General features: G+C 43.2%; 1 protein-coding gene across 6 annotated transcripts in view; it reads left to right on the top strand.

Moving 5' to 3' along the window:
• Positions 1-15391, top strand: part of ATP8A2 (ATPase phospholipid transporting 8A2) — a 692754-nt gene that overhangs the window by 68234 nt on the left and 609129 nt on the right. For 5 of the 6 annotated variants that reach the window (XM_073340296.1, XM_073340286.1, XM_073340333.1 and 2 more), the window contains exon 2: positions 14074-14218. In XM_073340296.1, the coding sequence (XP_073196397.1) occupies positions 14074-14218 (145 nt within the window). Of the gene's footprint in view, positions 1-13311; positions 13364-14073; positions 14219-15391 lie in introns of those variants that run through there. The other variant, XM_073340306.1, reaches the window with a different exon arrangement.

Genomic DNA, 15391 nt, shown 5'->3' with positions numbered 1-15391 from the left:
CCTTAGAAGTTTTTCTTCTAAGAATCTTCTAGAATCTCCTTCCTTAGAAGTTTTTAAGGTCAGGCTTGACAAAGCCCTGGCTGGGATGATTTCATTGGGGATTGGTCCTGCTTTGAGCAGGGGGTTGGACTAGATGACCTCCTGAGGTCCCTTCCAACCCTGATATTCTATGATTCTAACTTCTATGTTTTCCGTTTATATTAATACGATCTTAGAAGATTGTCCTCTCTTATGTCAGTTTCCTGCTGACAGAAAAAAATATTTTTGAACCTTACTTGAAATGATATTAGTAACAACAATTGGGGCATCCTACAGAGGCACTGGTGTGACTTCTTTGGTGGACATAGTGCTAATTTGGTTGGTATGTTTTGTTGCTTTGGACTTTTTAAAAACAGTGCTAATAGTACTCTGATTCAGCCTGAGCTGTAAACCAGACAGTAGTTACTCTTCTCTCTACCAAATATTTTTTTACTTAAATTATGAAGTACCTCTCCTCACAGTGAAGACTCGTGAAAAATAGGTGAGGGAGAATTATGCAGTTAAATGAGTGAAATATTTAAAAAAATATAAGCTCTATTTTTGGGATGTGTTGGATTTATAAAGTAATAAAACTAAAAATGGGACATTAGCAGCCTGTGCAACAGAGCACAAGAAGTGCTGTATATGCTGCAACCTAGTGGAACTGGATTTGGGGACACTTACCTCTTTCTAGGGCTGTTGATTAATTGCAGTTAACTCATGTGAATAATGAAAAATATTAATCGCAATTAAAAAAAAATAATCCTGATTAATCGCAGTTTTAATCACACTGTTTAACAATAGAATACCAATTAAAATTTATTAAATATTTTGGATTAAATATAAGGTGGATAGAAAGCTGGCTAGATCGTTGGGCTCAACGGGTAGTAATCAACGGCTCGATGTCTAGTTGGCAGCTGGTATCAAGCGGAGTGCCCCAGGGGTCAGTCCTTGGGCCAGTTTTGTTCAACATCTTCATTAATGATATGGATGATGGGAGGGATAGTACCCTCAGCAAGTTTGTGGATGACACTAAGCTGTGAGGAGAAGTAGATACACTGGAGGGTAGAGATAGGGTCCAGAGTGACCTAGAGAAATTGGAGGATTGGGCCAAAAGAAATCTGATGAGGTTCAACAAGGACAAGTGCAGAGTCTTGCACTTAGGACAGAAGAATCCCATGCACTGCTACAGACTGGGGACCGAGTGGCTAGGCAGCAGTTCTGCAGAAAAGGACTTGGGGATTACAGTGGATGAGAAGCTGGATGTGAGTCAACAATGTGCCCTTGTTGCCAAGAAGGCTAACGGCATATCAGGCTGCATTAGTTGGAGCATTGCCAGCAGATCGAGGGAAGTGATTATTTTTCTCTATTTGGCACTGGTGAGGCCACACCTGGAGTATTGCATCCAGTTTTGGGCCCCCCACTACAGAAAGGATGTGGATGAAATTGGAGAGAGTCCAGCGGAGGACAACGAAAAATGATTAGGGGGCTGGGGCACATGACTTATGAGGAGAGGTTGAGGGAACTGGGCTTGTTTAGTCTGCAGAAGAGAAGAGAGAGGGGGCATTTGATAGCAGCCTTCAACTATCTGAAGGGGGTTCCAAAGAGGATGGATCTAGGCTGTTCTCATTGGTGGCAGATGACAGAACAAGGAGCAATGGTCTCAAGTTGCAGTGGGGGAGGTATAGGTTGGATATTAGGAAAAACTATTTCACTAGGAGGGTGGTGAAGCACTGGAATGGGTTACCTAGGGAGGTGGTGGAATCTCCATCCTTAGAGGTTTTTAAGGCCCAGCTTGACAAAGCCCTGGCTGGGATGATTTAGTTGGGGTTGGTCCTGCTTTGAGCAGGGGGTTGGACTAGATGACCTCCTGAGGTCTCTTCCAAACCTAACCTTATATGATTCTATGATGTTTTTCTACATTTTCATATATATAATATTCGGTGTTGTAATTAAAATTAAAGTGCATATTATTTTTATTTCAAATATTTGCACTGTAAAAATAATAAAAGAAATAGTATTTTTTCAAATCACCTCATACAAGTACTGTAGTGCAATCTTTTTGTTGTGAAAGTGCAACTTACAAATGTAGATTTTTGTGTTCCATAACTGCACTCAAAAACAAAACAATGTAAAACTTCAGAGCCTACAAGTCCACTTGGTCCTACTTCTTGTTCAGCCAATCGCTAAGACAGAGAAGTTTGTTTACATTTATAGGAGATAATGCTGCCTGCTTCTTGTTTACAATGTCACCAGAAAGTGAGGACAGGCATTTGCATGGCACTTTTGTAGCCAGCATTGCAAGGTATTTACGTGCCAGATATGCTAAACATTCATATGCCCCTTCATGCTTTGGCCACTATTCCAGAGGACATGATTCCATGCTGATGATGCTCGTTAAAAAAAAATGCGTTAATTAAATTTTGTGACTGAACTCCTTGCGGGAGAATTGTATGTCCCCTGCTCTGTTTTACCCGCATATTTCATGTTATAATAGTTTCGGATGATGACCCAGCATGCATTTTTCATTTTAAGAACACTTTCACTGCAGATTTGACAAAATGCAAAGAAGGTACCAATGTGAGATTTCTAAAGATAGCTACAGCACTGGACCGAAGGTTTAAGAATCTGAAGTGCCTTCCAAAATCTGAGAGGGACGAGGTGTGGAGTATGCTTTCAGAAGTCTTAAAAGAGCAACACTCTGTTGCGGAAACTACAGAACCTGAACCACCAAAAAAGAATGTCAGCCTTCTGCTGGTGGCATCTGACTCAAATGATGAAAATGAACATGTGTCTGTCTGCTCTGCTTTGGATTGTTATTGAGAAGAACCCATCATCAGCATGGACACATGTTCCCTGGAATAGTAGTTGAAACATGAAAGGACATATGAATCTTTAGCGCATCTGGCATGTAAATATCTTGCGATGCGGGCTACAACAGTGCCATGTGAACGCCTGTTCTCACTTTCTGGTGACATTGTGAAGAAGAAGCAGGCAGCATTATTGTTTGGAAATGTAAACAAACTTGTTTGTTTGAGCGATTGGCTGAACAAGAAGTAGGACTGAGTGGACTTGCAGGCGCTACAATTTTACATTGTTTTATTTTTGAATGCAGGGTTTTTTTTACATAATTCTACATTTTAAAGTTCAACTTTCATGATAAAGAGATTGAACTACAGTACTTGTATGAGGTGAATTGAAAAATACTATTTCTTTTATTTTTACAGTGCAAATATTTATAATAAATAAATATAAAGTGAGCACTGTATTCTGTATTGTAATTGAAATCAACATATTTGAAAATGTAGAAAACATCCAAAAATATTTAAATAAATGGTCTTCTATTATTATTTAACAGTGTGATTATTTGCTGTGACATTACACTCCATATTCTTTATGAAAATATGCTTTTGGTACGATATGATATAATTAAGATAGGTTTTATGCAAGATAACTCTTATTAGGTATCATTGGAAAGGTTATAATTTACTGAATATAATTATCCTATTTGTATGCATGTAGCATTTGTGTATCTGAAATTAGGATTATTGACTATGTATCTATATTTCAACTATGTTACTTTGGGTGACACCCCCTGCTAACACTTCAGGTACAACAATGAAAAAGCCAGATAGTGCTGATGGCCCATCAGCAAGAGACAATGGACTGCAAAAGAGCTTAGTCTTCCTGTGAATGTGTGGGTCAACCTGTGAAGAATGGCTCTAGGGGCTCTACAGAGGCATGTGACCATGTCACCTGATACTGGAACCCATCTTAAATTCTGTAGTGTTCCAGGAGACGCGGGGGAGGGGGGCGGTCAAACTAGGAAAAAAAGGATTCCCACTTTATGCAAATCCTATTTAAGGGTGGGGAGTGAGATAATCCTGGTCATGAGTTCTCCCCTGCTATCCCACCCAAGATGACTGCTGGAAACAACTAAGACAGAACTGGGGGAAAGAACCGGACTCAGGCTGGAAGGGTATCTGGCCTGTGAAGAAGATTATTGGAACCACATTTAGAGTGAGAACTTACATGTAACCAGTTTCTTTAGTGTATTAAGTTAGTTTGTGTGTTTGATATCATTTGATTACTAATCTGCTTTGTTCTGTTTGTTACCCCTTTTACCACTTAAAATCTGCCTTTTATAGTTAATAAAATTTGTTTTGTTTATTAAACTCAGTTTCTGTAATTTCTAACAGGGTCGGGGGGGCAAGAAGTGTGCGCACCTCTCTTCATGTTGAGGGAGGGGGCAAATTTCATATAACTTTGGGTTTATATTCCGAAGGGAGGTGGTCATCTGGGAGCTGTAGCAAGCCCCTTAAACTGAGCCTTCCCAGAGCAGATCTCTGTCTCTCTGTGCAACTGGGTGCGGCCCTGCCTGTGTGCTTGGCTGGAAAAGGCTAGGGAGCCTAGCCCAGCAAGGCCAGGTAAAAGGGAGCCCAGGCTGCCAGAATTGTCTGACTCAGTGGCATCCCAGCACAGCAGGTGGCATCCCAAGGGTCCAACCCGTGACAATCGTGAGAAATTTTTTAAATCGCTTGACAGCCCTACTTCTTTCATTTGTAGTTTGAGGAATGTGCTCTGAATGGGAATGAAGATGACGTCAAGAGAGACTATTTTATCACTGACATATACTGAACTGTATTTTTACCATAAATGCTTCTCAATTCTTTTCTCATTATTTATTAGTATGTGTTGTAAGCAGCCTCAAATACATACATGTGTTTCGAGTACAATTTCATTACTATGAATTTTGTTTGAGTATTGATTATCTCAACTATTCAAGTTAATAAATAACACCTTTTTGCACTAAAATTAATACCAGTGTTGGGGTCTTTCACCAGGACCTCAATATTAGCTTCTGCTGAGATGCATTAGGTTGTTAGCATTCCAGTCTTCCAGAGGTAGAATCATAGAATCATAGAATATCAGGGTTGGAAGGGACCCCAGAAGGTCATCTAGTCCAACCCCCTGCTCAAAGCAGGACCAATTCCCAGTTAAATCATCCCAGCCAGGGCTTTGTCAAGCCTGACCTTAAAAACCTCTAAGGAAGGAGATTCTACCACCTCCCTAGGTAACGCATTCCAGTGTTTCACCACCCTCTTAGTGAAAAAGTTTTTCCTAATATCCAATCTAAACCTCCCCCACTGCAACTTGAGACCATTACTCCTCGTTCTGTCATCTGCTACCATTGAGAACAGTCTAGAGCCATCCTCTTTGGAACCCCCTTTCAGGTAGTTGAAAGCAGCTATCAAATCCCCCCTCATTCTTCTCTTCTGCAGGCTAAACAATCCCAGCTCCCTCAGCCTCTCCTCAAAACTCATGTGTTCCAGTCCCCTAATCATTTTTGTTGCCCTTCGCTGGACTCTCTCCAATTTATCCACATCCTTCTTGAAGTGTGGGGCCCAAAACTGGACACAGTACTCCAGATGAGGCCTCACCAATGTCGAATAGGCTTCAGCTACCTGCAGTTGGCCTCCTGAGTGGATCAACTAGCCCTTAATATTCTCACTTTTTTTCTCTTTCAGGAGTTTTAGTTGCCCTGAAACCAAATCAGAAAAATCTATACACATATAATTTGAAATGGGTTTGAGGTATTTTTAAAAAACAAAAAACCAAAAACTAGAGGGGACCAGTGGAATATACTTTCCTAGGCACTTTGCTGAAAATAACTGCCATTGGATGCAGTTTGCTCCATTCCAAAAACCTAAAAATATTCCTCAAGAGCACCTTTGAGCCAAGGGTAAATTCCATCATAGGCAAGGAAATCAGCCCAACCTTTCTTTGAATTTTCTGTAGAAAAGTTAACAACAGGCTCTTTGGAACCCCTAGGAGCCTCCTCTAGCACATCATTGGAGACAGTACTGGATGTCCTGTTCCATTTGTAATTTGCAGTGTTGTTGTAGTCATGCTGGTTTCAGGATATGAGACACACAAGGTGGGTTAGATGGGACAAATTTTCAAGCTTCACAGAGCTCTGCATCAGGTTTGGAAAGGGTAACCAGGGTATCACAGTTAATGCAAGGTGGGAGAGATTGTTAAGCATAAGAGGTTCACACATATTGCAAGAAACCGCTTAAAATGAAGGGGGCAATTAACAGTGATAGGATGAAGGGAGGGTTAGAGGTTACAAATCATAATGAGCCAAACTAGTGTCTCTGAGAAAACAATAAAAGACAAAAACACCCTATCAGCTGTGGGCAAACACTTTTCACAAAGCAGTTACTCTGCATCTGACCTATCAGTCCTCGTCCTCAAAGCAAACCTCCATAATACCTTCATAAGATGAGCTTGGGAACTTAAATTCATACCTCTGTAGATACTAAAAACCATGGTCTAAGAGACACTGGCTCTATGGCTCATTACAGCAATTTGTAGTATTTGTAAAATGTGACTATCTTGGAAATAATCTACTTAATTAACTATATTTTTCATATACTGCTGCTTTATGGCACTGATCTTTATAAAGAAAAAGGGAGTAAAATGATACTGTTTGAAATGAAACGAACAATTTCAGGTGTGACAGCCTGAAAATACAGGATCCCAATCATAAGGATTTTCAGAAGACTTTTTCCCCACAGGTCAGATATGTACAGCTTCTTTTCTGTCCAAAAATGGCCCAGAATCTGCAGGTGAAAAAACATGCTGAACTTTTAGTCTAATTTATTATTATTTATTTGTATTTTCATATTGCCTAGGCAGCTCAATCGTGGACCAGGACTCCATTGTGCTAGGGCTGTACAAACAGAACAAAAAGACAGTCCCTACCCCCAAAGAGCTTATAATGCCCCAAAATTTGATTAACACAGAGTTGCCTAGGGGTGTCCAGTGGCATTCCCGAATGTCGAGAATGGCTAAGCTTAAATCTCTGAAAACCAAGAAATACAATGTTAAGGTACACGCCACCCCTGCACCTGGACTTTGCCCCTTAGAGCTGCAGTAATCATTGGAAATGGTTTGGTACGAGTGGTATAATAGGTAGACATGAGAAAGTTGTATGTGTTGCGCACCACAGATTTTAATTCCAGCAGTTATCTGCATGCACTCCAACTGCCTTCACTGTATGGAATACGGAAGGGATTTGTTGGAGTAGCTTGGCAGATCTGTTACTGTGATGTGTTGAAAGGTGCATGTGTGCCTCATTTCAGCACTGAATTTTGTCAGTTGTGTCCGTGGAGGTGTAGGAGGGCGTCCTCTTGCCGTGGAGATTGTCAGTTTACTGGCATACATGACTGTGGTCTTGTGGTTTAGTGAGGAGTAAGTGAAAGCAATGTCTCAGAAGGTGTCTTGTAGGCAAGGGTGAAGGGGAGGTGATTTTGAGCATGTCATAAATATAAAGGGAAGGGTAAACCCCTTTGAAATCCCTCCTGGCCAGGGGAAAGCTCCTCTCACCTGTAAAGGGTTAAGAAGCTAAAGGTAACCTCGCTGGCACCTGACCACAATGACCAATGAGGAGACAAGATACTTTCAAAAGCTGGGAGGAGGGAGAGAAACAAAGGGTCTGTGTCTGTCTGTAGTCGTCTTGGCCGGGGACAGAACAGGAATGGAGTCTTAGAACTTTTAGTAAGTAATCTAGCTAGGTATGTGTTAGATTATGATTTCTTTAAATGGCTGAGAAAAGAATTGTGCTGAATAGAATAACTATTTCTGTCTGTGTATCTTTTTTGTAACTTAAGGTTTTGCCTAGAGGGGTTCTCTATGTTTTTGAATCTAATTACCCTGTAAGATATCTACCATCCTGATTTTACAGGGGGGATTTCTTTATTTCTATTTACTTCTGTACCCTAGAGTTCAGAGTGGGGGAGGAACCGTGACATGAAAAACCTCCTAAGCTTATCTTTACCAGCTTAGGTCAAAACTTCCCCAAGGTACAAAATATTACCCCCGTTATCCTTGGACTGGCCGCTACCACCACCAAACTAATACTGGTTACTGGGGAAGAGCTGTTTGGACGCGTCCTTCCCCCCAAAATACTTCCCAAAACCTTGCACCCCACTTCCTGGACAAGGTTTGGTAAAAAGCCTCACCAATTTGCCTAGGTGACTACAGACCCAGACCCTTGGATCTTAAGAACAATGACCAATCCTCCTAACACTTGTACCCCCCCTTTCCTGGGAAATGTTGGATAAAAAGCCTCACCAATTTGCATAGGTGACCACAGACCCAAACCCTTGGATCTGAGAACAATGAAAAAGCATTCAGTGTTTTACAAGAAGACTTTTAATAAAAAATAGAAGTAAATAGAAATAAAGAAATCCCCCCTGTAAAATCAGGATGGTAGATATCTTACAGGGTAATTAGATTCAAAAACATAGAGAACCCCTCTAGGCAAAACCTTAAGTTACAAAAAAGATACACAGACAGAAATAGTTATTCTATTCAGCACAATTCTTTTCTCAGCCATTTAAAGAAATCATAATCTAACACATACCTAGCTAGATTACTTACTAAAAGTTCTAAGACTCCATTCCTGTTCTGTCCCCGGCCAAGACGACTACAGACAGACACAGACCCTTTGTTTCTCTCCCTCCTCCCAGCTTTTGAAAGTATCTTGTCTCCTCATTGGTCATTTTGGTCAGGTGCCAGCGAGGTTACCTTTAGCTTCTTAACCCTTTACAGGTGAGAGGAGCTTTCCCCTGGCCAGGAGGGATTTCAAAGGGGTTTACCCTTCCCTTTATATTTATGACAGAGCAAGTCTGGGGTGATTTGTGGGGATAGGCCCCACAGTTGAATGTAGGCCAGTATAGTTAGCTCCTTTTTGCTATGCCTGACTTAAACCTGAGTTTTGCCTTAGGCAAAGAAAAGGTATTAGCCTTTTTCCTACACACTTCACATGCTGTATTCCCAGTGTTCTGTAACATCTGTATGGGTAGTGCTAGCACATGCTAGGATGGGATGCAGAGATAAAATTCTTAGACTGCTTCTCCATCAACGTCTGCTTCATAGAGCAGCTAGTCGTGGAACCTACAAGGGGAGAGGCAATTCCTGATTTAGTTCTAAGTGGCACACAGGACCTGGTCCAAGAGGTGAATATCACTGAACTGGTTGGTAATAGCAACCATAATATAATTAAATAAAACATCCTTGTAAGGGTGTGGGGTGAGGGCATGCCAAAAAATATCCACCACAGCAGCATTTAACTTCAAAAAGGCAACTACACAAAAAATGAGGAGGCTAGTTAGACAGAAGTTAAATGGAACAGCCGTAAGGGTGAAATGCCTACGAAGTGCCTGGAGACTATTTAAAAACAGCACAACAGAGGCTCAAGTTAAATGTATACCTGAAATAAAAAAAACACAAAGAAGACCAAAAAATGTCACCATGGGTAGACAGCAGAATAAAAGAGGCTGTTAGAGACAAAAAGACATCCTTTCAACATTGTAAGTCAAATCCTAGTGAGGAAAATAGAAAGGATAATGAACTCTTGCAGGTTAAGTGTAAAAGTGTAAGGTAGGCCAAGAAAGAATTTGAAGAGCAACTAGCTAAGGACACAAAAACTGACTTTTATTTTTATTTTTTGCTGTAAGTACATCAGAAGCAGGAAGCCTGCCAAAGAATCAGTGGGACTACTGGATGATCAAGGTGCTAAAGGAGCACTCAAGGAAGTCAAGGCCATTGCTGAGAAGCAAAATGAATTCTTTGCACTGGTTTTCACTGCAGAGGATGTGAGGGAGATTCCCAGTCCTGAGCCATTCTTTTAGATGACAAAACTGGGCAACTGTCCCAGACTGAGGTATCAATAGAGGAGGTTTTGGAACAAATTGATAAACTAAATAGTAATAAGTCACCAGGACCAAATGATATTTACCCAAGAGTTCTGAAGGAACTCAATTATGAAATTGCAGACCTACTAACTGTAGTATGTAACCTACTGCTTAAATCAGCCTCTGTACCAGATGACTGGTGGATAGCTAATGTAACGCTGATTTTTAAAAATAGCTTCAGAGGCGATCCTGGCAATTACAGGCCAGTAAGCCTAACTTCAGTACCAGGCGAATTGTTTGAAACTATAGTAAAGAACAGAATTATCAGACATATACATGAACATGATATGTTTGGGAAAGTGCCAACAGCTTTTGTTGAGGCATGATTTCCCTTTACAGTCTAGAGGATGTCAATAAACTTGGATGAGGATGATCCAGTGGATCTAGATCTTGGACTTTCAGAAGGCCTTTGACAAGGTCCCTTACCAAAGGCCCTTAAGCAAAGTAAGCAGTCATGAAATAAGCAGGCAGGTCCTCTCATGGATCAGTAACTGGTTAAAAGATAGGAAACAAAATGGTCAGTTTTCACAGTGGAAGAGAGGTAAATAGTGGGGTCCCCCAAGGATTTGTATGGGGACCAGTGCTGTTCAACATATTCATAAATGATCTGCAGAAATGGGTAAGCAGTGAGGTGGCTAGGTTTGTAGCTGATACAAAATTACTCAAGGCAGTTAGGTCCAAAGCTGACTGCAAAGAATTACAAAGGGATCTCACAAAACTGGCAGCATTGTCAAATTAGGCATTCCTGTGTCTGTCTTCCCTGATCTGGGGAGATCTGGTAGGTGTTTTCAGAGCATGCCTACCAGATTAGACCTCCCACACACAGCAGTCGGAGGCTGGCAGATTGGGAATTTTGGGGTGTCAGAATACCCAGGGACTAGGGCACTCACCTGGAAAGTGTAAACCCAGATTCAAATCCCTGCTCTGTCTGATTTGGAGCAGGTTTCTCATGTCACAGGAAACTGCCCTAACCACTTGGGTATTCTGGGGTTGGTCTCTCTCAGTCCCTCCTGCTGGAGCTGTTCCACTGTGTATAAAATAGGTATTGGGAATAACTGAGAATAACAGAGAATAACTGTATAGCTCAGTGGTTATGGCACTCACCTTGAATAGGGGACAGAGTAGCAGCCATGTTAGTCTGTATTTGCAAAAAGAAAAGGAGTACTTGTGGCACCTTAGAGACTAACAAATTTATTTGAGCATAAGCTTTCGTGAGCTACAGCTCACTTCATCGGTGAGCTGTAGCTCACGAAAGCTTATGCTCAAATAAATTTGTTAGTCTCTAAGGTGCCACAAGTACGCCTTTTCTTTTTTCTTGAATAGGGGAGTATCACATTCAAGTTGCTGCTCCAACAAATAATTAAATTGTTTATACAAAATGGAAGAACTTCAGCAGGCGAGATTGAGAGACCTCCCCACCAGCATCAGAATATCCAATAGCCTGTTAGGGCATTCTTTGAATAGTGAGAGACCTGAATTCAAGTCCCTTCTATAAATCAGGCAGAGCAGGAATTTGAATCTGGGTCTACTACATCCCTAACCACTGGGCTGTTGGCTATAATTGCGTGGGTGGGGTGGGGTGGAGCTGTTGGCTATGAGTGTGTGTTACAACTTAAGACACACAGACATCTATACATCCTGTAGTTTTGCTATAAATCAGGTTTGAGGTGTGACAGAACAAATGAATGAATTTTTGCCATACATATTTTTTTTTGTCTTATCTGTAGTTAATACACACAGATTCACAAGAATATGGAAATACCGCTATAGTGTGAAATGTTTCTGTAATTACAGGTCAAGATGGTAAAACCTTTTTCAAGTTTCAAAACTGTAAAATTAAGCTAAGGGCTATAGATGTTGATTATGAAGCTCAGAGCATAAAGTGGGTGGTGGTTCATTTTTGTTTTGAATCTGATTTGAGTGTACAAGTGCTCTGTACACCTTTGAGAACCTCTCTAAGACAGCGTTTTTCAAAGTTGGGTCACGACCTGGTACTGGGTCGCAGCATGTAAGGCACTGGGTTGCTCTGGTCAGCACTACCGATTGGGACGTTAAAAGTCCCATCGGTGGTGCTGCCCAGCTAAGGCAGGCTAGTGCCTACTTGCTCCAACACCACGCTGCGCCTCAGAAGCAGCCAGCAGCAGGTCCGGCTTCTATTCATATTCATCAGCCCAGTTTACAGAATCCTCATCTTTACAATTCAACCGTGATCCTCTGAAAATGTATGGGCATGCTTACTTTCATGTCTTGTGAATAGTCCCATTGACAGAACAACATATCACTGGACAGACTACTCACATATCTAAAGCAAATTGTGGTGAAGTTTTTGCAGGATCAAGGCATAAATGGGGCCTTACCAAAATTCATTAAAGTCAGTAAGCATCTTTCCATTGACTTAAGTGGGCATTGGTCAGGCTCACGATGCTCAAGCTGGCATGTGTTGAATAGAGCAGACTCTTCACCAGGAAGCCAAGGAGTCTCAAGAAATAAATTCTCACTATCTTTTATCTAGAATGGCTGGTTTGACCAATAGAGCTACATAGTGCAGCTGACATTGTGACTGTCTGTACCGTACCTTTGTGTGTTTGGAAACCTTTCTCTTTTATGAGAGCTGAACTTGCTCTTATTGAAGTCAGTGACCTTGTCTATCTTAGTGAATTTTAGCTACCAACAGTTTAGCTGTGTGAGTGCTGGTCTATACAAGGCTATGACACCTTTTGGAGAACCAGGTTGAACTGACACAGTTGTAATCAGAAAAATGGAACCCCCCCCCCCCAACTAACCAAACAAAAACCCCAGCCCAGTGCAGACTGAATTAAATTTGTAAAATGGGAATAGTAATCCCCATCTTTGTGAAAATGCTTTCAGATTCTGGTGTTTCAGGCGGGAGTATATAGATGAAAAGTTATTATTTGGATGGTAAAATGTGATATAAAATATTTTGTACACTTGTATCACTTCCCACCTAAGGATTCCAAAGCACATTGCAAACATTAAACCTCACAATCTTCCTGCCAGAGAGATGGGTGTGGGGATATCTTTTTTTTTTTTAAAGAAAGGGGGGAACTGAGGCATCCTGAGGGTCAGTTACTTTCTGACATCAGAGGAAATCAGTGGCAAGAGATAAGCACAGAACCCGGGTGTTCTGACACTCACTCCGTTGCTTAAGCCCCACCAACATCCTTCCCCTCATATTTGTGTTCTTCCTAAAACTAGGATGACCATATTTCCCAAAGGGAAAACAGGACACCGTGTGGGGCTGGCCCAAACCCTCCCCTGCCCATGCAGGGCTGGTATCGCCACATGTTCCTCTGCACTGCACCCCACTTTTTTGACAAAGCTGATCAAGTCTGCAAGAGGAACGGGACAAATGCTCACTTTTGCCAAAAAAAAAAAAAAAAGAAAAAAGAAAAAAAGGCAGGACGGCCGGGACCAGGCTTAAAAAGGGGATGGCCTGGCCAGAACGGGACGTATGGTCACCCTATCTAAAGCAAATGAGCAGCAACAGGAAGCATATACTTGGGAAGCCCTCTCTGGCAAGAAAGACGCTGCTACAGCCTCTCCCCAGTACATCGCCTTAGGTGAGCCTCCTTTACACTAGTGCTTGTGAGCGTTTTTCCACTGGAGCTTGCATTATTCATCATCAGCCATTGCTTTGGCTAAACACCAGGGAGGAAACTCCTAAAGGCAAGATCGCTTCAGTCTATCATCTCTCTCTCCCCCTCTCCCTCTTTAATCCCCAGGGTGTGTTGTTTTCTAGAGGTTCCCGTTGCCAGGGACAATCCCAGCTCATGTATTCCCACTCACGTTACCCCCCCCCCCATACCCACTAAGGCACCATCATGTGCAGGGGCTCTGGGGACCGGCAGAGGCTGCTGCTGCTGACAGGAGGGTGGGTTCACTCGGCTGCGACGGGCAGGGCGGGGTGCCTCCTTTTGTCGCTCTTACTTTGTTTATGATTAGCGGCCTCGGTGAGAGCAGGGCAGGGGCTGTGCCTCCCGCGGTCAGGCAGCAGCTTTCCTCTCTGTGCCGCGGCTCTGCCCACACAGGGCCGGGCCACAGGGGCGTGCAACGCCCGGGCTGCTGCTGCCGCTGCTAGCCGGCTCCCCCGGGGCCAAGAGCTGCCGGCGGCAGCGGCTGCAGCCCAGCAGGCGCAGCCCGAGGCACAGGCGGGATCTGTGCACTGGGCAGCAGCAGCATCCGCCCCCCCCCCCCCCAGCCCCCGCCGCTTCTCTGAGTCTCTCCCGCGCTGCTCGCTGACTCGGGCGCTCTCTGCTGCTGTTCCCTGCAGGACCCGTTTGTTCCCCCTCGGGCTATAAGAAGGCGGATGATGAGATGTCCGGAGCCACGTCCTCAGCGGATCAGGCGGAGGCAGCCGCCCGCACCATTTACCTGAACCAGCCCCAGCAGAGCAAGTTCCGCGACAACCGGGTCAGGTAAGAGCGCGCGGCCGCCTCGCGCGGGCGCCCCCTGCCCCCTTCCCTCGCGCCTGCCCCGCGCTCATCCCCAGGCGAAGCGGCGCCGGGGCGGGGGTAGCCCGTGAAAACCCCGGCCACGCTGCAGGTCCCTGTGTTCCTCTGGGGAGAGCAGCCTGGGGCCGAGGCAATGCTTCAGCCGGCTCCCTGCTGGTGAAGTTCTGCCTCTTGGACACCCGTGTGTGGTAGTGTAGTCAGGTCAGTAGCTGGTGTGCGGACTCGGGGTGGCTGCAGCCCCAGAGGGGAGCTGCAAGCAGAGGGAGAGACGAGCGAAAGGCAGGTCGTTTACAGTGGAATCACTTTGTGGCACAAAAATGAGAGTCAGTTACAGGTGGTAAACTTTTCCTGGCACAGTAGTGAGAGAGAATTACAAGACTCCTTGGAGCACAATTGTGAGAGCTAATCACAGGTGATATTAAAACCCAGGGTTCTTGCTTGCAGCCCCAAAGATGAAAGGCAATAGTGGATGAGATGTAGAGATAGTAGGTCTAAATCAGATCTCACTTCTCCTGATGTAAAATAGAAGTAACTCTGGTGGAGCTACTTAGGGGCAAAACTGGTGCAAGAGAGGTCAGAATTAGGCCTACTATGTGGAAGAGGCCTCCTGGAGTCTACATATTTGCATTTTGTAACTGTTTTCAAAGACATACCTTTTTTATAGATTTTTTTTAAAAAGTGACATAATAGTAATAGGAAGTAATACAAGTTTAACTGGCTAGCATACCAGTAATATACATATTTGTGTGGGACATAAGCCCAAATAATTAAAAGATCATGGCCAATGATCTTTCTGATGAACTTGTGTAGAATGTGGAAGATCTTTAGCTTTTCTGTAACTTTCTCCACTTCACTGTTTCCTTCTTGCTAAATGCCTGTTTGTGGGCTGAGAAAATTTTGTTTTTAGTTATCGAGAGCACTTGTGCTCCTTTCTGTCTCCGGTAGACCATTGCAGGGTGAAGGGCAGAAAGTGAACATTGACCAAAGTGTGCAGGTTTTTGAGAGGCAGATTCTGTTGTCCTAGGCTGTCTTAAATTGCATGCAAAAAGGAAATACAGTGGGGTGGGGGGGATAGGAGAGAGGGTTGGTTAAAATAAACAATAAGAGATCAGTTACTGTTACTGTGTTACTGTAGTT

This window comes from Lepidochelys kempii, chromosome 1 (genome assembly GCF_965140265.1).
Source record: "Lepidochelys kempii isolate rLepKem1 chromosome 1, rLepKem1.hap2, whole genome shotgun sequence".
In the NCBI taxonomy this organism is placed as follows: domain Eukaryota; kingdom Metazoa; phylum Chordata; order Testudines; family Cheloniidae; genus Lepidochelys; species Lepidochelys kempii.
Note: the sequence above shows the minus strand (reverse complement) of the source record. Positions and strands in the feature narration are given on the sequence as shown.